We start from the raw sequence: 24,712 nt of genomic DNA, 5'->3' as shown, positions 1-24,712 counted from the left end.
TTCCGTTGGGGGTCTCTGTTGCTAGAGTGGAAAAAGAAACACCCGGGAGCTAGATGTGCATCTCTTGGGATATCCTGTTGTGTTGATTGGTTCCTAATATTTGCACCAGGGCTGACCAATCCAGAGTCTTCATACCGCCTGTCAGTCACAGGAACTGTTGATGTTATATACTCCAATTTCCTTCTCATCCTGAAGAGGACTCTGAGGCACAAGTGCACAGAGAAAGCAGTTCTTCACACAGCGTATAGTTAAATGATGGAATTTGCTGCTGCAGAGGCACAGTGATGGCCACCAACTTGGACGGCTTTGAAAGAGGATTAGACAAATTCATAGAGGACAGATGCTTTTGACATCTGCAAACCACAATGGCTATGTTCTACCTCCACTGTTGGAGGCAGTATGTGTCTGAACACCAGTTGCTGGAAACTGCAGGAGGGGAGAGTGATGCTGTTGCGCTCAGGTCCTACTTGCAGGCGTCCCATGGGCATCTGATTGGCCACTGTGAGAACAGGATGCTGGACCCCATGGGCCACTGGCCTGATCTAGTTCCAGGGCTCTTCTTATGTTCTCATGTCCCAAGCAATGCACTAGGTTAAGTCCTTAAGCCATTCAGACCCTCCTCCTGTTTCCCACAGTGGCTAGCCAGATTCCCCTGGGAAAGCCCCACTGGTGGGGCATGAAGACAAGAACCCCCCTCTCTCCCAAGTTTGCTCCCTTGCAGCTGTCATTTTGACCCTGGAGGTTTCATGCAGCTGTCATAATTAGCTCACTCTTGGTAAGGTCCAAAGACAGCCAGCCCCCTAAGATGCATTATTTTAAAAAATCCTCCATGTAACACGCAGCTCTCTTTTAATTAGCCAGCCAAGAATCGGCATAGAAATGTATCCGGATCATTTTGTTTCTCTCTTTTGTTTCTGTTTAGGCTTTTGGTGAACTATGTGAAATCAAGTTTGGGAAATCGCACCCTGTGTGCAGTTTGGTAAGTGTAAACCCTGATGGCCACTTGGCCTGTTCTTACTCCCCCCCCCCTTTGATTCATGCTGGTCTGCAGTGCTTGGCATCTAAGGGATTCTAGCAAGGAATGATAGACTTCCGGTTGGGTGTTTAATGGCGATGGGTGAGTTTCTACGCTTCTCCCTGCTTCCTGGCGATTTTCTTCCCAGATAGCTCCTTATTTTGAACAAGTTTAGAAGGCCGGTCTTTCTTCAAACGAACAGTTGACAATTTACAGCTGAAAACTTTAAGCATTCCTTCCAGCCAGTCGGTATAGGCAATTAGTATACGGCCTTGAAACTATCTGCTCGGTTTGTCTACCAGCCAGGCATGCTATCTATGTGTTTCCAATCACTAACTTGGCCGCTAGATAAGAAACCCAAAGAAATTTATAACCTACACAGCTGTCCTCCTGAGTTGACTGTAGAGGGAGGGTAACCTCTCACGTTGATGTCTACTGCCTAGGGCCATAAGGGTGATATAAAGTACACGCACAAAATGGCTTTGACACGGAGAGCGAGGAAAGCTCAAGGATTCCCCCCCCCTCCCTATGAAAGCTTACCTTTACGAAACTCCAAGAGGGGGAAGAAGGAACAGGGAATATCTCACGTACAACAACAACAGGCGGCAGTTGAAGCATCCAAGGAGCAGGGTGGCCAGCAAAAATAACTCTTTTTTTTTACACTATTCCTCAAAAGCCGCGGGAGACGGAGGCCATACAAGGGCTTCCGTCTCCTCATGACTAGTCCATTATGTCTAAAGATACCTTGCAAAGGACCTGGGAAGAACCTGCAGGCGTAAGCCTGGCTGAGGAAATTGCCGTGGCTGAGAGCAAGAATACAATTTGTGTAACACCCGCACTGGGCAATAGTCGAACACAGCTACTATCAGATACTCAGCAAGGAATGATAAGTTGGGCAGCAGAGTGATTTGAAAGTGTCCAAGCTGCAGATCAGTTATTTCTCTGTTGTCCTCTTGTCCCCGCAGGTCGTGTCTTTGCCTTTGTGGCTGCCAAAGTCCCTAAGCCCCGGTACGGGTCGGGAACTACAAAGACTGTCTTACCTTGGGGCTTTCTTCAGTCTCTCTGTCTTCGCTGAAGACGATGTAAGTGTGTTGTATTTCTTTTATCTTGTTAGCCACCTTGAGAGGGCTTCTGCCCTTAAAGGTGGCCTAAAGGTATTTTAAAGAAATAAAAATAACTGCTGCTGTTCACTGGTTTCTTTTTCTTTCTTTCTTTCCTTCTTGCAGCCTAGAGTAATAGAAAAATATTTCTCCGGGCCTGCCATTACCTTGGAAAACACCCGGGTTGTTAGCCAATCTTTGCAGCATTACCTGGAATCTGCCAGGGTAGGTGTGCTGAAGTGGAAACATGCTTTTTATTTTCTCGTTTGGAAATGTTTTTTTTTTGCTAGGGCTGTCAGTCAGTTAGCAACGTTAGTCCTCAGAGTGGACCCACTGCAATGAATGATCATGACTAACTTAGCTCTGCTGGGTGGTATTCAGTGCTAGCCCTGCTCAGAGTAGACAAGGCTAACTTAGGTTCATTAACCCAGTGGCTCTACTTTGAGTAGGACTAAGTTGAAGACAATCCAATAAATCCAGTGTGTCTATTCTGTATACAGCTTAGTTGGGTGCAACCCATAGTCATTTAACCATATGCTTGTCGAAGTAATTTGTGTGTGTATAAAACAATTGTTTTGATAGGAAATAGCGTGCTACTTTGTGTTTAGGTGGTGCTTGCTGCAACATGGGTATCAGGTGTGGGGACTCTTTATCCCTCCATATGTTGCTGAACCATGCTTGCTAGTGCTGATGGGAGTTGTAGTTCATCAACGTCTGGAGGTCCAAAGGTTCCTCACTTGATCTACATGCACTATTTAAGAAGTATTTCTTCCTGTATGAGAGTGAAGTGGGAGGGAATGCCTCTTCTCAGATGACCACTATTGTCTGCACTTAAAAAAACCCAAACACCCTGTATTTTTTAAAAATCTGTTTTTAATGTGTTGCCTGATTAATGAGAAACATCAGTCTAATTATTTTTAATCAGTTAATCTAACTGATTAAAAGTTACAGCTTTAGGGATGAACCCAGTGCTAGTCCTAATCAGAGCAGGCACATTGAACTTAATGGACATAGCTAACTTAGGCCATTAATTTCAGTGGGTCTGCCCTGAGAGACTTAGCTGGCTACAACCCTTATCAGTGAGGTTATCTTAAAGTTACCCTTTATGCCCCAACATGCTTCTAAGTCAGTTGTGTGGTTTTCGAAATTTCCAAGCCCAGCCATGCTGAGACCTGCTGTGTGCTAGCCTTCCTCAGCCTGGTGCTCTCCAGATGTTTTGGACTGCAACTCGCATCATCTCTGGCCACTGGCCGTGCTGGCTGGGGCTGATGGGAGTCCAAGGCATCCAAAAGGAACCAACCTGGGGGAAGACTTCTGTACACAGTCGTTCCTCGGAGGTGAAGCCTGATGCCATAAGCCTCAGCAATTACTCAGTTATGTTCTTCTCCTTTTTTTTTGTAAAATAAATTTCAGCAAGAGCTGTTTAAGATCCTACATAGTGTTTTACTCAGTGGAGAAACCCGGGAGGCGGCTCTCAGCTACATGGCAGCCGTGGTCAACGCCAACATGAAGAAGGCCCAGATGCAGGTAAAGTTTCGCCTGGCAGTCAAGACTGGTTGTGAAAGCATTTCCTGTGTCCCCTTCCCTCCCTCTCTGGTCAACTCTGAATTCTAAACTTGCCCATTCTCCCTGTTGCTATAAATCCCTCACCTCTCTTTGCTTAAGGCTCTCCATTGGCTTCTTGCAATCAAGCCTCCAGTGCTCAGTTTTTTTATTGTCTACTCCTGCATCTCTATGCTGCTTCCTCCTCTTGCCCTGTCGGCTCTGCACAAGTGCACCCTCCATGAGCCTTTGACTCCCTCCTTTCACTCATGTTTCTCTTGATTCTGCATTGCCTCTCCTAGTTTCCAGGATGTTGTCCTCTGCCTGTTTATTAATAATTTACTAATTTATTAAATGTGTATCCTGCCCCTTCCTCCCAGTGGCTGGCTGTCAGTGTGTTAGAGCCACTTCATTTCTTGATTTAATTCTGTTTCTTAAATTTATATGCCATCCTTCCTCCCAAAGGAAGCACAGGGTGGCAGACTCTTCTGTGATTTCTCTCTCTCGCTCTCTCACTCGCTCTCGCTTTTGCTCGCTCTCTCACTCACTCTCGCTCTCTCACTCGCTCTCTCACTCTCACTCGCTCTTGCACTCTCTCTCTCGCTCTCACACACAGAGCAATTAAAAACAAAATGGAAGCATATTTAAAAGGTGTCAAGAACATCTAAATACTATAGAACACCTAGAACAAATTTGAGAACAGATGTGACCTTTCACGTGTCTGGGTAGGGCCCCCTAACTTCCAAAGGCAGCATACCCAGAGCAGGACCTCTGACACCTCAGGCCCAGGGGGTCTCCATCTGGCCCTCGGGACCTTCCCCGGCCCTGCTTCGCACCCTCCTTGAGTGGCTTTGTTTGCCTGTCTGGGATGTGTCCGTCCTTGAACTCTGATCATGCCTCTTGCTTGCCTGCTACAAAGGGGTGTTGTGAGTGTGTGTAGACACTTGCCTGCTGTTCCAAGTCCCTCTGAGGGAGGCTTGGAGGGTGATGACAAGGAAGAAGGCCTTTTCCCAGCTGTATCTGCCCAACTGTGGAATGTGCTCCCCATTGAGGTCCACCTGGCGCCTTCCCTGACATCTTTTTTCCGGTGCCAGGTCAAGACTCCTCTACCCCCCTCCCCGGCTTTTAATGGGCTGGTTTTGTTCTGCTGTTAGTGTGCTGCCAAAGTGCTCTCTCTCTCTCTCTCTCTCTCTCTCTCTCTCTCTCTCTCTCTCTCTCTGAGTGAGAGTGAGAATTACAGATGTTTGTATAAGAATGTTTTATATGAATTTGTGATGGTATAATGTATTTATGTTTTAAATATAAATTGCTTGGAGACCTTTTAGGTAATGAGCAACTATTAAGTTTTATAAAAATAACAACAATAAAAGCAACTGTACAAAGGTACAACTTGCATTCATTGCTCTGCCTGTTTTTGCCTTGTGCTCTGCCCACCACTGGGATGTGTCCCCCAGAAGGCAATGCGGCCCATGGTCTGAAAAAGGTCCCTCAACCCCCTGAGGGTTGCAGGTGCGAAGGCTGCCTTCAGATCCCCTTGGGGCTGCCTTAAGACAGGGTGTTGGCGCTGACTTCCCTTTTCCTGGGCTTGCAGACAGACGACCGTTTGGTATCTACGGACGGCTTTATGCTGAACTTTCTGTGGGTGCTCCAGCAGCTGAGCATGAAGATCAAGCTTGAGACAGTTGACCCCTCCTACATCTTCCACCCCCGGTGTCGCATTGTACTCCCGCCAGATGAGACGCGAGTGAAAGCAACCATGGAGGATGTTGGCAGCTGGATGGTTGAGCTGTGTGAGTTGTACATAGTCAGGGGTGATGGGAGTTGTAGTCCAGCAGCTGCTACTTGCACCAGTGTCAGCAGTTTCTGTCTGCAGTTTAGACTGCGAAGACATCAGCCAGCTCAGTATGATTGTGCCACGTAACTTGTGGGTGTGGGATAATTTTGAATCAGCACATCAGAGCCCCAGCCAGGATCCTGCTTCAGACATGCTTTTTTAAAAAACATGGCTTAACTTTTGGTGGAGAGATTTACTCTTAAAAGCATTTTTAATCTATTTGTTGCTGTTTTAAATAGTTTTAAATGTGTTTTTAATTACTTGTTTTATCAAAAACATTTAAAGTTTTTTTTGTAAACCGCTTAGAGGGTTTTTACAGTGAAGCAGTATATAAATTTTGTAAACAAATAAATAAACCTTATTTAACTTCCCAGTTCTGTTCCCCTTCTGCCCCCAGCTAGGGATCAGTTGCTCTTTTCTGAACCGAAATTCCCAACCGAATGCTTCTTCTTGACCCTTCATGCCCATCACCTCTCCATCCTGCCAAGCTGCCGTCGATATATTCGTAGGCTGAGAGCCATTCGGGAGCTCAACAGGTTAGGAAATCGCATTGTTGCACCATTGTTGGTCTGGTTTCTTGGGGGGGGGAAGCAAGAATTTGGGGCCAGGAATACCAGGAGTTCCTGACTGCAAAACCCCAAGGTATCTTAATTGACAGTGAAAAAGAGCTTCTGTCCTGTATGGTAGCTGCAATTAGACCAAAAGGATTGCAAAGGGAATCAAGCCACTTAAAGCAGGGGCGATGAACTTCTGGCCTGGGGGCCAAATACTGGGTGACCTTGGGCCTGTCATAATTTTGCCGACTGTAACCTACCTCACAGGGTTGTTATGAGGATAAAAATTGGCAGGAAAAGAACCATTAACACCACCATAGCTGCTTGGAGAAAAGGCGAGGTGTAGATAAATGAAACCAGCAGCTTGGCTTAGCATACAAGGCAGCTTCATACTTCCAAGCACTTCTTTAAAACTGTGTGCCCATCCCTCCTGTCTTTTTGAGTCCCTTCAGAGTTTTGTACCCAAAGAGTTCTGGCCTTGCCAGTGTGTGTGGCAGGAGTGTTGTGAATGCAGATGGGCGCATTGTGCGGCTGGCTTGGTGAATCCAGATGGCTGGGGGAGGCAGGGAGCCTGCTTTCTGCATGCAATCTCAAGTTCTGTGGGCATTGTCTGCCTGGAGAGCCGTGACAGCATTCCCAGAAAGCTCTGTAGGCTGCCAATTGCCTCATTGTTCATCTAGGTCTAAAGGTGGCTTTGAGTCACTGCTGGCAAAGCCTGATGAGAGGATGCTCACTGTAGGCTTATTGAGGCTGAATCTGGAAAAGACAGAGATGTTATGTGTCCCGGGTTCTTGAGTCTGGGAGGTGGAGAGGCAGCCTGTCCTGCACGGGGTTGCGTTCCCTTGGAAAGATCAGGTCCATGACCTGGGGGATGCTCCTGCATTCAGCCTTGTCAGTGGAGGCTCTGGTGGCCTCAGTGGCTAGGAGTGCCTTTCCCCAGCTTCGGCACCTTTTGGACAGAGATGTTTTGGCCACTGTACACCATGCTGTGGTGTAATCCAGGCTTCCAGATTGGATTATTGCAATGCGCTCTACATGGGGCTGCCCTTGAAGATGACTCGGAAACGTCAGCTGGTCTAAAATGGATCAGCCAGTGTACTGGCTGGGCTTCCATTTAGATCTCATATGAGATCTAAATGGAAGCCCAGCCAGTACACTGGCTGATCCATTTTAGACCAGCTGACGTTTCCGAGTCATCTTCAAGGGCAGCCCCATGTATATTGGTTGCTAGTTTCCAGGCCCAATTCAAGGTGCTCCCATTTATGCTTAAAGCCCTTAGTGATTTAGGCCCCAAATATCTGAAAGACCGCCTCCTTTCGTATAGACCCTCTCAGTGTTGAGATCATCAGAGGGGTCCCTCTTGGTAGTTCTTCTGCCCTAAGTTCAAGGAGAGGACATCCTCCATGGCAGCCCCTAAGCTGTGAAACTCGCTTCCCACTCGTATGCTAAAGACACACCTCTTCACCCTGGCTTTTGACACTTGAGATGTATATTTTTAGGATCCTCTCTAGTTGTGATTGTAATTTGTTTTAAACTGTTCTTAATAATGTATTTTATATTGTGACCCACCCTGGGCCCTATTGGTGTAGGGTGGGTAATAAATTTAAAATACACTGTATTGTAAGGAAACTTGGACTGGGGCACCAGCAACTCCGACAACAGAGGAAGGTTGTAAAGGGTGCGTAAAAGGAAGAGGCAGCCTGGTTATTTATTTTTTATTAATTCATGATTAATAAATAATCATTCATATAACACTAAGCCATGGTGTGTTCTACACATGACCAAACAAACCATGGTTTGTTTCTCCAAAGTTCTGGGTTGTTTTCCAGCTGTTGTGAGCTTTGGGGTGGGGTGGCCAAACAAATCATGGTTAAGGAAAGATGCTGGGTTCACATGCAACACCAAGCCATATTTAAAGCAAACAACAAACTATGGCTTCACAGGTTTTTTTGGCAGTTAAACAGACCATAGTTAAGCTGCTGGGAAGGGTTCACACAAAACACTAAGCCATGGTTGAATAAATCATAGTTTAATAAAGGATGGTTTAGTGTTAGGTGCAACTTAGTAACTTAAGGGTCAGTTTAACAAAATTGACGAACCTGATATGCAAAGAATGGGGGGGTATATGAACAGAGAAAAACACTCCCCAACCCTGCAATAGAGACTTGGCAAAGTATGTGTCATGTGGGGAGCGGGGAGAGTTTTTGCCTTCTCTCCAATTACTAGAACTTTGAGTCATCCCATGAGATTGATTGGCAGAAGATTCAGAACGGATGAGAGGGAGAGAGCCCTTCACACAACACATAATTTATGGAGCTCACTGCTGCAAGCTGTAGATGGCTTTGAAAAGGGGAACAGACAAATCTTTTTAATGTTGATAAAAGTATTTATGTATGGCCCTCTCATAAAATATCAAGCTAGTGTTCAGCAATATAAAAACATAACTCATGGAGGAGAGGTCTGTTAGGCAGGGACAGTGGAACAGAACCTCTGTGTTGAGAAGTGGTAAATCTCTGCATAGCTGTTGCTTGGCTGTGAAGGAAGGCAACAGCAGTGGGGAGTGCTGCTGCCCTCATGCCCTGCATGGGAGCTTCCATGAGGCATCTGGTTGTCCATCATGAAGAATTGGATGCTGGACTTCGACGTACCTTTTGGTCTGATCCAGCTGTAGGGCTGCTGACCTAGATGAACCAATGAAGCTTCCTCTGTTCTACCACTTTCTTGACAGGGGCAGTCACTCCTTCCTCTTAGGTGCTTTGTCCTCTGTGCCTTTGCCCTGATCGTTACATTTTATTGATTGGTTTTTTTTCTTGTCTGGTGTTTTTTACAGGACTGTAGAGGATTTGAAAAACAATGAGAGTCAGTGGAAGGATTCCCCTCTGGCTACACGGCACCGAGAAATGCTGAAACGCTGCAAAACACAACTCAAGGTTTGCAAGCTGTGTTTAGGTGGCAGCCAACTGGGCTCCAGCTTCCTCTGGGGGTTTTCGTGAAGGCAGCTTTGGCCAGATTCCTACAAATGTTTGTGTGTGTGTGTTGGATGCTGCTTGTCCATGTGAAGTTTTGTTGGGCTGGTGTGCGGGGTTAGGATTGCGTTTTACACTGTTAGCCTAAGAGCAGTTATTTAACTTTTGTAAATTGTATTGTTTTATTGATGTATTTTTATATTGTATTTTTATATTTGTTTTTTGTAAGCTGCCTTGAGGGCGTTTGGTCGAAAGGAGGGGGGGTGGTGGTGGTGGTGGTGGTGGTGGTGGTGGTGGTGATGATGATGATGATGATAATAATCCTTGAGGGTGACAAATTAAAAATCATACAGCATCTGGCACAGCACGTTACATTTGCTATATCAGGCAGGAAAAAAAAGTCATGAAGTGGTCCATGAAGACCATCAGCAATTTTCAAGGGGTCTGTAGGTGGGGGGGAAGGAAGGGGAGTTTGGGAAGCATCTGGATTATCAATCCATTGTGTCCAAACAAGCATTTAGGGTGGCACAGCTTGTTCTGACCCCTATATTTGTCCAACGCGAGTCATCCAGGCCATGGGTTGTATCCAGTGCTAGTCCTATTCAGAGTAGACCCTTTAAAATTAATGGATGTGACTAACTTAGGTTTGTTAACTTAGGTCTTCTGAGTAGGACTTAGTTGGCTACAACCCCTTTCTTGTCCCAACTTGGATGTTTTGCTAGTTGAGCATGTTTCCCCCCCTTGCATTTAGGTGGTGTGTGTGTGTGGGGGGGGCATTTTGGTTTCTGCTGTGATGCTTTGGCTTAACTTCGATGTTGGCAACTTCTTGGCACAGAAACTGGTGCGGTGCAAAGCTTGTGCAGATGCCGGCCTGTTAGATGAGAATTTCCTCAGAAGGTGCCTGAATTTCTATAGCATGGTGATCCAGCTCTTGCTTCGGATCCTTGACCCTGCCTACCCCAAGTGAGTAATGTTCCGAAATCATCTTATCCCCTCCCACTGTGCCTTTTTGAGATGAGTTGCTGATTGATCCCTGTCAACAGGTGTCTGGTCCAAATTAATCTTATAGATGAGTTTGTGTCACTTACAAGCTTTGAAAAGCCTTGATGATGTTTTATAGTGGAAATGACAAAGTGGGATTTCAGAACTATTATAATTATTTATTATCATCTGTTGCTTGTTATTTGAAGGTCTCCAAGCAACTTACAACACTGTTAAAAACAAAAATGAACACATTATACCATAAAACCAACAACGGCAACCTCCATAACAGCCACAGGAAGATTTGGCAGCACACTATTAACAAATAGTATCATCTTAGCCTATCAAACTCTTGGGGAAAAAAAGATAAGTCTACCTGGTGCCGAAAATATATCAATGAAAGAGCCAGGTGGACCTCATTGGGGAGCGCATTCCACAGAGGGGGAGCCACCACTGAGAAGGTCTTCTGTCTTGTCACCATACTCTGAACCTCCCTCAGAGGAGGGACCTGAAGAAGGGCCTCAGAAGGGTATAAAGGTTTGGGCAGATTCATATCGGGAGAGGCATTCCAGAAGCTATTGGGTTCCTGAGCTGTAAAGAGCTCTTAATAAGGCAATATGCCAAATGGCTGTTTTTGCCTTCTGGAATGAATCCAGTAACCAAAAGGAAGGCTTTATCCTGATGTTCTGGGTTGTATCCAGTGTTACTCCTACTCAGGGTATACCCATCCGAATTAGCGAACATGACTAAGGTCTGTTAATTTCAACAGGTCTGCTTACTCGAATATGCCCTTGTGTGTCAACCTTCTCATCCTGATGTCGTCCAGATGTTGCTGGGCTACAACTTCCATCATCTCTGACCATTGGCCATGTTTGCTGGGGCTGATGGGTGTTGGAGTCCAATGTCATCTGGAGGGCACCAGCTTGGGGAAAGGGTGATTTACCCCCTTGCTCTTAAAATGTGGCCTCGACAGGAAACCAGAAAGGCAGGTTTGAGGCCTTTGCTGGATAGATCGGTACAAATCTCATACATGTGTACTTAATGTTTTAAAATAGTGTAGTGTGACTTTTTTTTGCATCTCTCTTGAAATGTGTTTATATGCTTTTTATTCTGCTTTCTGAACTGTCAGCTGTGATTTAGCTCTCTAGGTGTTTAATCTAATATTCACTGTGGATTTTGGTCCCCAATGGAGCGAAACCTACTTATCTGTGTACTGATTCAGTTCCTACCAATGTATGCGGCCCTTGGCTGAGTTTTGAAAGCATGTGAGAGATTCCTGCCCCAAGGCCCTTACCAAATGGTCTTTTTTTCCCTCTCCCTCTGTCCACAGCATAAAACTGCCTTTAAACCCTGATGTCCCGAAAGTGTTCGCAGCGTTGCCCGAGTTTTATGTGGAAGATGTGGCGGAATTTTTATTTTTTATTGTACAGTAAGTTTTTTTAAATGTGGTGTTGGAGGAGAGCTTTGCATATACCATGGACTGCGAAAAAGACAAATAATTGGGTGTTAGAACAAATGAAACCAGAACTACCATTAGAAACTAAAATGATGAAACTGAGGTTATCATACTTTGGACACATCATGAGAAGACATGATTCACTAGAAAAGACAATAATGCTTGGAAAAACAGAAGGGAGTAGAAAAAGAGGAATGCCAAGCAAGAGATAGATTAATTCCATAAAGGAAGCCACAGACCTGAACTTACAAGATCTGAACAGGGTGGTTAACGACAGATGCTATTGGAGGTCACTAATTCATAGGGTGGCCATAAGTCGAAATCGACTTGAAGGGACATAACAACAGAGTTTTTTTTAAAAAAAGGGTTCCTTTTGAGAGAACCTCTTTGTCTCTCGTGAGGTGGTAGAGTCTGCATGTCCTAGAGCAGCCTTCCAGATGATGTTGGCCTCCCAACACGCCTAACCAGTGTGGCACGTGGTCAGGGATGATGGGAGATGGCGGTGATGACAAAACCAATTTGTAGACTGCTTCATAGCATAAAGCCATCAAAGCAACATACAAGATAAAAAGCAGCTGCTCATGTCTCCCCCCCTCCCCCCCCATTCTCAGATACTCTCCTCAGGTACTTTATGAGCCCTGCACCCAGGATGTCGTGACGTTTCTCGTCGTGATACTGTGCAACCAGAACTACATCCGGAACCCCTACCTGGTGGCAAAGCTGGTGGAGGTGATGTTCATGACGAACCCGGCTGTCCAGCCACGGACGCAGAAGTTCTTTGAGATGATTGAGAACCACCCGCTCTCCACCAAGTTGCTTGTCCCGTCGCTGATGAAGTTTTATACAGGTTAGCTACTCATTAACTCGCCAGCCTGTGTTCAGTGTTCTCCCAGAGCCATTCCCCAGGAGCAGAGTGGGGTTTATTACGTTTCCATGATGATTCTTTTCCTGTGTTGGAGGAAGTTGTGCATGCACAGTAGTTCATGTGAAGCCAAGTGTGACGTTGCAGTGCTGGCAAATCCGGTTGAGGTGGATGGGACTGTTCTCTTGTGGGAAAGCATTTCCTCTGAATTGCGCAGAGAGTGCTTTCTTCCTGGCCAGAGGGTGCTTCCCTGCTGTTTTCCTAGCACGGTATGATCCAGCCGCTACTGGGTTACTACGTTCTAGAAGGCCAGACAAGGAAATTCTTATAATTAATTTGAGTCCTTCCTTCCTTCCTTCCTTCCTTCCTTCCTTCCTTCCTTCCTTCCTTCCTTCCTTCCTTCCTTCCTTCCTTCCTTCCTTCCTTCCTTCCTTCCTTCCTTCCTAGGTTTGTTTTCCTGCTTAGCCCAAGCAGGTGGTCCTTTCTCGATCTTACTGAGCTTGTTCACTCTAAATTAAAAGGGGTGAATTTCTTGTCTGACTTTTTTTTCCCTGCCCCCCCAAAGACGTTGAGCACACCGGAGCCACCAGTGAATTCTACGACAAATTTACGATCCGCTACCACATCAGCACCATCTTCAAAAGCCTCTGGCAGAACATAGCTCATCACGGCACCTTCATGGAAGAGTTCAAGTGAGTTGAAAGGCTTTTACAGCACTGTAGGGGTTATATACGATGGAGTCTTATTTATTTATTTAAAATATTTCTGTCCCACCCTTCTACCCTTCAATAGGGCACTCAGGGCGGCTCACAATAAGATCATACACAATAAGATCATACACAATCAAAATTATAATAGATAAAAATACATAAAATATAGTTAAGAAATATAGGGGGTGATTTTAAAAGGGACTAAAGAGGTAAAACTAAAAAAGGGGAGGAGAAATGAAATCAGTTTCAGGTTCCACCTTCAGTCTTACTCAGAGTAAACCCATTGAAATTAATTAGCCTAAGTTCGTCCTGTCTGTTAACTTTTGAGTAGCATTAGCATCCTACTCAGCCCAGTGTTTAAGCGTTTCTGGTCCTAATCACATCCATGTGGACACATCCACATGTAAGGCACTCTTACGCCACTTTAAACAGTCATGTCTCCCCCCCCCCCAAAAAAATCCTGGGAACTGTAATTTTAAGGGTGCTAAGAGTTATTACAGACCTCTATTCCCCTCACAGATTGACAATTGCCAGAGTTGGGTTAACAATAAATCCTCTTCCCAGAGAATGCTGGGAATTGTTGCTCTGTCGGGGAAAAATGGGTCTCCTAACGACACTCAGCACCCTTTTTGGGGGAAGCCATGACTGTGTAAAGTGGTACCATACTGCTTTAAAAGTATAGTGCAGATGTGGCCTGAGTCTTCATCTTATGTGTCCCTCACAGATATCTTTGGGGAGGGGTAGATTCTCTGTTCCCTTTTTGCAGATGGGGAAACGGATACTGAACAATTGGTCTGAGCAGGGATTTGAACCCATGTCCCCTAGAACCAAGTAACAGTGCTCTGCCTGGTGCGATACAGCTCATTCTTTCTGCTCTATTGCAATATTGTGGAACCAAGGAATCCATCTCCATTACAATTCTCTCTCTCCCCCTTCCCCCAGCTCTGGGAAGCAGTTTGTCCGCTACATCAATATGCTGATCAATGACACAACGTTCTTGCTGGACGAGAGTTTGGAGTCCCTGAAACGCATCCATGAAGTGCAAGAAGAGATGAAAAACAAAGAACATTGGGACCTGCTGCCCAGGGTGAGGGATGGTCTCCTCCGGGAAGTTTCTCTGTCCCTTCTCAATCAGTGATTCCTATATTCTGTGGACCAGTGTGTCACAAGAAGGGTTGGTGCATGCCGTCAACAACCTGACATTGGCTGCATCTGCCATTTGGGATAGCAACCACCCAGACCCTAAAATCTGCAAGTGAGGCCTTGTTGGTGCCGCTGCTACTGGGGGCTGCCTGGTTGGCATTGACTCTTGACAGGGCCTTTTCAGTGGCAGTCCCCCGTTTGTGGGATGCCCTCCCTCTCTCGCTCATTATTGACTTTCAGGAGGAATTTAAAAACATTCCTGTTGACCCAGGCATTATGGCTGAAAGATACTGTTGCTGACAATCCTGAAATCACTGAGAATGTTTTAAAATGTTTTTAGAATGCTTAAAGAAAATCTCTGTGTTTGCTGCCCTATGCTGCTTTGGGAGGAAGAGTGGGATGTAAATTGAATAAATCAATAGATATAAATAAATATTGTGGGGGGAGAGGTAGAGCACCTTAGATTTCACCCACCCCACCAGTACCTGGGCAATGAGATCATTTGGAGTGGGGAGGAGGAGCAAGGATGTCTTGCTGCAGGAAGATGTGGCTGGAAATGGATACAGATCCTGGCTGTGTGTTTTATTTGATGTTGGGGCAGAGGGAGTTTTATCTCCAGCACCTTCTTTTCTAGGACCAGCAACAAGCGCGCCAGTCCCAGCTTGCCCAGGATGAGAGGGTATCACGCTCGTACCTGGCCCTGGCGACAGAGACGGTGGACATGTTCCATATCCTCACCAAACAAGTTCAGAAGCCTTTCCTCAGACCTGTGAGCATTTGTTACTATTATTAGTGATTAATTGCCTTCTGTGTATATGTCTTGAGGGGATGTATGCAATAAAATAAAAACAGCTATAATTGAAAACAGCAACAGCAAATAACCGTTAAGAAAGCAATGCAAAGTTAAGGCCCCTGTGGCAGAGACCCTGTTCATCCAGCTGTGAAAGTATAAACTCAGGCTTCATGAGTTTACGTGTAAATGAAAAACGATCAGGATGTTGCGACTGCAGCAATTACGATTTGCAGGCTTTGTTTAAATCGCTGTATCTGTGGTTCATTCATAGCCCAGTCAGTTTAAATACTTTGAAGTCGGTGTTATTGGGGCTGCAGCCTTAAGACTCACTCCTGAGTGAATGTGCATCGCTGGGATGTCAAGCTCTTCAGGTTATGGATGGAGCTTGAGAGTGTAAGGCCTGAAACAGATGTGAAGTTTCGTGGATGTCTTAACCATGGTGAACATGCAGGGATCCAGTTTGCACATTACAGTTAACCATCTGGGCTCTTTTCATTCCTCCCTGCTGACACACAGAGGGACTGGCTCAGTGTTGAATCCAAACTGGGGGCTGTGGTTTCCTTTTACTTCAGTCAAACCATGATAAAAAGCCAAAGTTTGTTGCTCTTCTTCTACTTCCTCTTCTACTTCTTCTGCATCATCATTAGATTTATTAGTTGCTTGTTACCTGAAGGTCTCCAGGTGACTTACAACAAGCTTTCCAGTTGTAGTTTGTTTGAGCAAAGCAAACTGTGATCCAGGTTTCGTACAGTAACCTAAGCCTAGGGATTGTGGCTCTTTCGTTTCTCCCCAGTGCTAGCGGGAGGGAGCAAAGCAGGCTCAGTCAGCTCAGGCATGGAAAAGCATTAATGGTAGTTTACTATGAGGTGTGGGTGCTGCCAGCGTGTGCCAAATGCTGGGTTGCTCATTCCCTCTTTCCTCCATGTTATGTGTGCACTGGCACTAAATGCTGACCATGCTTAGCTTCAAGCAAGAATGTTTGAAGCTTCTTTGCAAACCCTGGCTGAAAGGTAACCATGGTGTAGTTGATGATGATGATGAGGAACCATGGTGTAGTGTTTACTAGCTTGGTGTGGATGTGATGGAAATGGAAGGCTGGGGGGTGAAATGCACGAGCTTGGTAGGTTCTTTAGTTCTTTAACCATGGTAATGCTCCACCTGTCCTGGTGCCATGGGTTTGTTTCCTTGGTTAGGTATGTAAGTTTTTTGACGTGCCCAGTTCTCAAATTCTAGATAAGACAGTAGAAGAGATTGATCTGTAATTCCATGTGAGGCGCATGGAGATCTGATTCTTTGGCCATCTATTATTAACAGTATTGATTTAGCTTCCTTTAAATGCCTTACCTTGCTGAAGACAGCTGTGCTTTGAGAGGACAAGCAGTGAATCCTCTTTAGCACAGGGGTAAACCAACACAGTGCCTTCCAGATTTTGGATTACAACTACCATAATCCCAGGCTCTTGCCCGTGCTGGTGGGGGCTGATGGGAGCTGTAGTCCAAAATATTTTTGACGCACCTGGTTGGCTGCCTCTGGGTTAGTGGCTGCTGTGGGGTCCATTTGCAGTGGTGCCGATTGTACCTCTTGGGAAGCCTTTGTCCGTCAAGCCAGTGGAGCCTGAAAAAGAATTAAGCAAATGCATGCCAGGGGTTGGGGGCAAGCATTCATGGGCACAAGAGTGGCCTCCTTGTGTACAGTCAAAAGGTCCCTCTTGTACAAGGAGCAGTGAGTGAGTAGATGATACGAGGACCCAGATTTCCACCAACTCAAGACAGTTGTAGACATTCTGCACACTCCTAGGGTGTGACCAAGAGGAACAGAAGCCAGGAAGCAGATGGTGGCAGACTGGGTTTCCATTGGGTGTCATGGGACGAAGCAAACAGGTTTTGATGGAGGAAATGGTAGAGATGGGCAAACTACATTGGGGAAATTTAATGCAGTTGCAGAATAAGGAGGAAAAGTCAGCTTTGTTTCTCCAGTATCATTCCTCCTTGTGCATGGAGCACGGCTCGAGATTTCCCCTCAAATAATGCTTCTTCGGTGACCTTTCCAGGAACTTGGACCACGTTTGGCGGCTATGCTGAACTTCAACCTTCAGCAGTTGTGCGGCCCCAAGTGCCGTGACCTGAAAGTCGAGAACCCCGAGAAGTACGGGTTTGAACCAAAGAAGCTTTTGGACCAGCTGACAGACATCTACTTGCAGCTCGACTGCGCTCGCTTTGCAAAACAAATAGCTGATGACCAGGTGAGTGAGGAGGCCAAAATCTTGGGGCAAGAAGAAGAGTGTGCAGAAGGTAGAAAGGAGATGAGTGCACTTGCTTGGGGACAAACAGACCTGAATGAAATGTATAGTACAGGGATGGGGAAGCTGTGGCCTTCCCAGATGTTGTCGGACAACAACTCCCATTGTCTTCTCTGACTATTGGTCATGCTGGCTGACGGGGCTGATGGGAATTGGGGTCCGGCATCATCCAGAAGGGCCATAGGTTCCCCAGCCCTGGGGTATCTCCTTTTGCCATCTCCATAGCAGCAGGATATTGATCCATTTTGTTTCTTTTCCAGTATGGGAAGGCCATTGCTTACCCCTCTCTCTTATGTGTGTGCCTGCACTTGCAGACATTCACATTTCTGAGGTGGGAAGCATACATGAATCCACTGGCCCTAATGTGCAGGGCTTGCCATTTCAGGGAAACTTGGGTCCTTCAAATAGCTGTGCGGCATATCCAGACCATGACAATCCTGGGCAAAAAATGAACGGCCCCAGGGCGAAATGGCAAATGTGCACAAGCTCCCTTCCACCCTGGGATGAAAAAGTTACTGAATGTTTTCTTGGTGATGGAGGGGGTCTTGGTTGCATGTTTTAGAGCAAACGTCCCCAGTCTGGTGCCTTCCAGATGTCTGACGTTAATTTCAACCAGCATGGCCAATTCTTAAGGATTTTATTTATTTAAAAAAGATTTCTGGCCTGCCCTAAATTTTTTTAAAAAAATCCCAGAGTAGAATTAATGGGATCTGTAGTCCAAATATCTGGAGGGCACTACCTTGGGGAAGGAAGGTTGGGGCTGCATCCACTCAAGTCCTGCTCAGAATAGACCCACTGAAATGGATAGGCCTCAGTTAGTCTCATCCATTTAACTTCATTGAGTCTACCGCTGAGTAGGACTAGCGTTAGATACATCTCTGAGCTTCTGGTAGCTGATGCCTAATACGTACTGGGTATTTAAAGGGGTCTACTATTACATCTAAAACACGTGGTATAGATGGAAGGGGTTGAAGCGCAGGGCTGTGGAGAGAAATAGTTCGGAGGTGGCCATAGTACCTAAGATGGCGGCATAGGAAGAGAAGCTGTGTTTGTAGCTCCTGCCGTTTATCTTTTTAAATATCTTTTAACATTCTTTTAACATTCTTAGCACTTAGCACTTTAACATTCTTAACATTCTTAATCACGGCTTTATTGAGATTGGGGCTTACCTGGGATTAGAAAGGGTTGGAAAGGTGAGCGAATGTTTTTTTCTCCAACCGCCTCCACCCACCCTTTTGCAATCTTGGCGTGGTAACTGAGGACCGCGGGAACCGCAGGAGCCGGGTGTTGCGGCTAATTGAGTCCGGGGATGGTAGCGGCCTTTTATCTCGCTGCTGTCTCTCTGCTGCTGCTGCTGACATTTGTTCATTCTTCGGCGGGAGTGTTCAGCTTTTTGTCCCTCCCCGGCTTGTGTTGGCTTGTGCCTGCTCTCCCGGTGTGCTGGTCTCGGCCGTTGTCGCCTCCTGGTTCCATCTCTGCCTCTGGTTGTGGTGGGCTTCTGTTTCTGCTTTCGCCGGAGTGTCCCTGGGCTGTTGGGCAGTCTCTGCCGTCGCGGCTCCGCGCCCTGGATTTCGGCGTGACTGCTGTGGGCTTGGGCGCTCCGCTGTCGTTGCTGCTAGACTGTGGTGACCGTCATCATTGTGCGGCCGTCGTGGACCCGGACGTCGCCTTCCTGCTGTTGCTGCCGTTTCGAGTGCTGGGCGCTTGCCGCTGCTGCTGCCGCGACCTGCCGCCTGAGTTGCCATCGCCGTTGCTGTGACTGCCGCGGATCTGGGTGTTGTTTTACTACTGCTTCGTCCCGACACCCTTGAACCGTCTTGGGATTGTTGTCGTCGCTGCTAATCGTTGTTGCTGTCGCCTGGACCCTACAGCCTTTGTGATTGCTGCCATTGATGCTGCTGTTTGGTTGGGGGGCATCGTCGCTCCATCGCTCCTGAGCCCCTGCCGTTGCGGCTGCCGCGGTTGCGACCCGCTGGCTGCTGGGACATTGCTGTTGCTGCTGTGCTATTTGGATGTTTGAGTGGCTGTATGAATGAGTGTGTGATTGTGTATAAAATATGAGCTTTGTTATTTATTTTATTTTTATTATGTGCCTGGGCGAGAGGATAGTGTGCTGGGAGGGAGGACCAGAGGGGGCCCCAATCAGTGCAGTGACGGGTAATGGGAGGTATGGCGCTGTGAGGAAGACATGCCAGTTAAGGGGAACTCGACCCAGACAACTGGTGGCTGTGCCGTGTTCCGGTCCTCCTCACACCCACAGGATTGCTGGTAGTCTTATCAGCCAACCCTCGGATCTCCAGTTGCTGCTTCTTAATGCCAGATCGGTAAATAATAAAACCTCCCTCATCCATGATTTAATTATGGATGAGGCGGCCGATCTGGCATGTATTACCGAAACCTGGGTGAGCGATCTGGGAGGTATTAATCTCTCCCAGTTGTGCCCACCTGGATATTCGGTCCAGCATCTGGGTAGATCCGAGGGTCGGGGAGGGGGAATCGCTGTGGTCTATAAAAGTTCCATTCCTCTCGTTAGGCACCCTATCCAGGTGGCTAATGGCCTGGAGTGTCTGCACATTGCGTTGGGTCAGCGAGACAGACTGGGAATACTGTTGGTGTACCGTCCACCCTGCTGCCCAACAGCTTCCCTAACTGAGCTGACGGAGGTGGTCTCGGATTTGGTGTTGCGATCCCCCAAGCTTCTGGTATTGGGGGATCTCAACATCCATGCCGAGGCTGCTTTGTCTGGAGCGGCTCAGGACTTCATGACTTCCATGACAGCCATGGGGCTGTCTCAATTTGTTACTGGCCCTACGCATGTGTCAGGACATACTCTAGACTTGATTTTTGCCACTGGGTTAGGGGATGGTGATCTGGGAGTGAGGAATTTTACATCTATTCCTTTGTCATGGACAGATCACCGCCTATTGAGATTTAGACTCACATTGTCTTCTCCCCTCTGCAAGGGTGGAGGACCGATTAAGATGGTCCGTCCCTGGAGACTAATGAACCCTGAGGGATTTCAAAGGGCTCTAGGGAATTTTCCGGCTGATAAAACTGACGATTCTGTCGAAACCCTGCTCCTTGGTTTACCTCGGAGCTAAGAGTGATGAAGCAAGAAAGGAGACGGCTTGAGTGCAAATGGAGGCGAACTCCCGACAGCTGTAATTATGCTCTTGTGAAGGCCTCTACCAAACGTTATGTGAAGGCGGTGAGGGCAGCAAAGAAGCAGTACTTTGCTGCCTCTATTCAGTCATCTTGTAACCGCCCAGCGGAACTTTATAAGTTGTCCGAGGACTTTTACACTCTGGTCCTCCGGATGCAATACAACCATCGATAGCCCGCTGTAATGAGTTTGCCAGGCACTTCCAAGATAAGATCACTAACATCCGCCGGGACCTTGACTCCAATATTGTAGCAGTTGAATCTAATGAGGTGTCCAGAACACAGTGTTGTCCGGTTTTATTGGATGAGTTTCAGTTGGTACAGCTCGAGGATGTGGACAAGGTGCTCGGACAGGTGCGGGCGACCACTTCTGCTCTGGACCCTTGCCCTTCATGGCTAATAAAAGCTAGCAGGAATGGAACAGCCGGTTGGGCCAAGGAGGTGATTAATGCCTCTTTACGAGAGGGAGTGGTCCCACTCTGCCTGAAACAGGCAGTGGTGAGACCGCTCCTAAAAAAGCCCTCCTTGGACCCTGATAATTTTAACAACTATAGACCGGTAGCAAATGTTCCATTTCTGGGCAAGGTTCTAGAGCGCGTGGTCGCTCACCAACTCCAGGCTCTCTTGGATGAAACTGATTATCTGGACCCATTTCAATCGGGCTTTCGGCCGGGGTTTGGTACAGAAACGGCCTTGGTCGCCCTGTATGATGACCTCTGTCGGGAGAAAGACAGAGGGAGTGTAACTCTGTTGGTTCTCCTTGATCTCTCGGCGCCTTTTGATACCATCGACCATGGTATCCTTCTGGGGCGACTCACGGACTTGGGAATTGGAGGCACTGCTTGGCAGTGGCTGCACTCCTATCTTGGGAATCGCCTCCAGAAGGTGATGCTTGGGGAGCATTACTCGAGTCCCTGGGTACTCCAATATGGGGTCCCGCAGGGTTCAGTTCTGTCCCCCATGCTCTTTAATATCTATATGAAGCCGCTGGGTGAGGTCATCAGGAGTTTTGGAGTGCGTTTTCAGCAATATGCTGATGATACGCAACTCTACTTCTCCTTTTCATCTTCCTCAGGTGAGGCTGTCAATGTACTGAACCGCTGCCTGGCCGCGATAATGGACTGGATGAGAGCTAATAAACTGAAACTCAATCCTGACAAGACTGAGATGCTGTTGGTGGGGGGGTACTCTGCCCAGGTGGTTGATGTCAGACCTGCTCTGGATGGGGTTACACTCCCCCTAAAGGAGCAGGTCCGTAGTTTGGGGGTCTTATTAGATCCGCTCCTGTCACTTGAGGTTCAGGTAGCCTCGGTGGCACGGAATGCATTCTACCAGCTTCGGCTGGTAGCCCAACTACGACCCTATCTGGACAGGGAGAACCTCGCCTCAGTTATTCACGCTCTGGTAACCTCTAGATTGGATTACTGTAATGCACTCTACGTAGGGTTACCTTTGAAGACGATTCGGAAACTTCAGCTAGTGCAGAATGCTGCGGCCAGAGTTCTTACTGGGACGAAGAAATTCGACCATATAACACCTATTCTGGCCCAACTACACTGGCTACCTATATGTTTCCGGGCCAGATTCAAAGTGTTGGTTCTTACCTATAAAGCCCTTAACGGCATCGGACCGCAATATCTGATGGAACGCCTCACTTGCTATGTACCTACCCGTTCACTGCGCTCGACATCTAAGGCCCTTCTCCGGGTCCCAACTCATAGGGAGGCCTGGAGAACAACAATTAGATCTAGGGCCTTTTCAGTGGTGGCCCCCGAATTATGGAATGCCCTCCCAGATGAGATACGCCTGGCGCCTTCTTTGTTATCTTTTCGGCGCCAGGTAAAAACCTACCTCTTCGCCCAGGCATTTTAAACTTTTAAACTTAAATTTAATTTTATTTTAAACTTAACTGTAATTGTATTTTTATTTTATTCGTATTTTAATTTTGTTTTTAAATATGTTTTATACTGTATGTTTTAATCCACACTTGTTCGTTTTTTAAATGTGGTTTTATTTTGCTGTACACTGCCCTGAGAGCTCGTTGCTATAGGGCGGTTTAAAAGCGTAATTAAATAAATAAAATAAATAAATAGTGGACCCTGGAGGATGATGATGATGTTAAAAAGTGAAGACATCTCCTCCCATCTACCACCTGCCTGAAGGTGTGACCTTTCTCAGTTTTTATCCTGCTGCTTTTGCTAGCTTTGTTTGTCCTCACCATCGCCACTTTTTTTTTGGGTTAGTGGACTGGGATGTCAACTATCTGTTGTGTGGAAGCATCCTAACAAGTTTGAAAAGAGTTACAAGATCATAGGAAGCTGCCTTATGCCAGGTCATGTCTACACTGATTGGCAGCTGCTCTCCAGGATTTTGGGCAGGGGTGTCTTCCAGCCCTACCTGGAGATGCCAGGGATTGATTGAACCCGGGACTTTCTGCATGTGAAACAGATGCTCTGCCGCTGAGCTTACAGCCTTTTCCCCTAGTCATTTTAATGAACCCCAAGCCACTTTATGTAGGATGCTTTAGTTCCTGTTTTTGCCTTAGTTTATGGCATCCTTGTGGCCACTTGCTCCAAAAGAATACCAAATAAGAAATGTTAGTTCTTCACCTCTCTAATTTGGGGGAAAGGCAGTCCCTTGTTTGGCAAGAGCAAGGAAGAAAATTCTTAGGAAGAAAGAGCCAATGGTTGTTTTGTAATAGTTGGATGTTTATTATTTTTATTTTAAAAAAAGGCAATTTGATGAAATTACCCCTACTGCATAGTTCAGATTCTCCAAAGCATTTGTTCTTTGATTTGCAAAATGTCATGTAATTTATGAAGCCCAAAAGTGTGTGCTTGGCATTGTGCCATACATACACAAAACATTTTCCCTGCTGAGCTGGCATTGAGTAAAGAAGTGGGCACATTGCATGTTGATCACTGCACTGCAGATAAATCTGTATTTGAGTATCTGAGCAACTCGATGTGATGGAGCTGATTAGAAAAAAGTCCTCAAGAAGGAAGAAATCGAGATTCCCAAGTCATACCACCACAGGTTGCCTTTTTAAGGTTCTGCTTGTTGAGATTACCTATCCTGATACAAAGGTTCAATTTCCACCCCAGCACCTGAAGTAAGTGTGTAGGCCGGCAGGTGAATAAACCCTCTCTGTCTGCAGAATCGAAGCAATCACATGGCTTTGTTGTTTGATATTTTGGCTGCAATCTTCTCTCTGCTGCCGAGGAAGTGTGCTCCCCTCCCTCCCTCCTTCCTAGTGGCTGATCTGATATTTTTCCGGTAACCATACTGCCCTAGAATCGGAGCGGTGTCCATCCTGCATTGATACTGCATCGAACTGGCAAGCTCCCAGCAGGTGCCGACTTGCACGCTGTGACTCCTATGGCAGGATTTTTTTTGCAATTGACATGGCAAGGAAGGGAGAAGATTTTTTTTTTTACTCACCAGCAGTATCTGTCACTCCATTGCTGTACACAGAAGCTCACATGCTGCCAGTCCATTGCAGGAGGGGATAACCTTACTTATGCTCCGCGCTATGTGCTAATTCTAGGACCGTGGGGTTTTTTCACTGCCGTTAAGTCCCTGGCACCTAGTTCTCAAAGTCTTGGAACTGGGGAGATGAATGGACAGTGTCATGTGCGCTGTGATTCTGTCAAAGTGCAAAAACAGCACCTTCTCCAGTGGATGCAGCCATTTTTATTCTGACTGGTTACGTTAAGGATGAGGAACCCTATGGCCTTCCACAGATGTTGCTGAACTCCCACCATCCCTGACCATTTGCTGTGCTGGCTGGCTGGGGCTGATGGGTGTTGGGAGTCCAGCAACAACTGGAGGGGCCCCAGGGTCTCCCTGCCTGGTTTGTGCCATGTATTATGAACGGCGTCAGCTACAGAAGCAAAGGATGGTTAACACTCAGCTGGAAGATGGTGAAAAGCTGCTGAGAAAGTACTTCTTGCTTGGCTCATGTGGTCATGCTTTCTGGTTTTGCAGAGGTCCTACAGCAAGGAACTGTTTGAGGAGGTAATTTCAAAGATGAGGAAAGCTGGAATCAAGTCGACGATCGCAATAGAAAAATTCAAGCTGCTAGCAGAGAAGGTGGAAGAAATTGTTGCCAAGAATGCCCGGGCTGAAATTGACTACAGTGATGCTCCTGACGAGTTTAGAGGTAAGTAGATTTTTGTGGGGAGGCAGCAACTTTGCTCTGGGAGTGTCAGTTGATGAAGGATGGGCTAGAATTTTAACCAATCAATTAGCTGTATGGTAAATTTCCATAGAATCAAGCTTGCCTGTGCTTTCAC

The 24,712-nt window shown here is 46.6% G+C and overlaps 1 protein-coding gene across 5 annotated transcripts in view; it reads left to right on the top strand.

Annotated features, from left to right (window-relative positions):
* Window positions 1-24,712, top strand: part of UBE4B (ubiquitination factor E4B) — a 67,155-nt gene that overhangs the window by 39,548 nt on the left and 2,895 nt on the right. For all 5 annotated transcript variants that reach the window (XM_061600669.1, XM_061600668.1, XM_061600672.1 and 2 more), the window contains 15 exons: window positions 923-979; window positions 1,981-2,097; window positions 2,242-2,340; window positions 3,529-3,642; window positions 5,249-5,447; window positions 5,889-6,027; window positions 8,876-8,975; window positions 9,847-9,974; window positions 11,323-11,421; window positions 12,060-12,295; window positions 12,876-13,002; window positions 13,963-14,107; window positions 14,798-14,932; window positions 17,007-17,198; window positions 24,405-24,579. In XM_061600669.1, the coding sequence (XP_061456653.1) occupies window positions 923-979; window positions 1,981-2,097; window positions 2,242-2,340; window positions 3,529-3,642; window positions 5,249-5,447; window positions 5,889-6,027; window positions 8,876-8,975; window positions 9,847-9,974; window positions 11,323-11,421; window positions 12,060-12,295; window positions 12,876-13,002; window positions 13,963-14,107; window positions 14,798-14,932; window positions 17,007-17,198; window positions 24,405-24,579 (2,062 nt within the window). The remainder of the gene's footprint in view (window positions 1-922; window positions 980-1,980; window positions 2,098-2,241; window positions 2,341-3,528; window positions 3,643-5,248; window positions 5,448-5,888; window positions 6,028-8,875; window positions 8,976-9,846; window positions 9,975-11,322; window positions 11,422-12,059; window positions 12,296-12,875; window positions 13,003-13,962; window positions 14,108-14,797; window positions 14,933-17,006; window positions 17,199-24,404; window positions 24,580-24,712) is intronic.

Source organism: Rhineura floridana, chromosome 18, assembly GCF_030035675.1.
Source record: "Rhineura floridana isolate rRhiFlo1 chromosome 18, rRhiFlo1.hap2, whole genome shotgun sequence".
Taxonomy (NCBI): Eukaryota; Metazoa; Chordata; class Lepidosauria; order Squamata; family Rhineuridae; genus Rhineura; species Rhineura floridana.
This window is presented reverse-complemented; position numbering and strand designations above follow the sequence as displayed.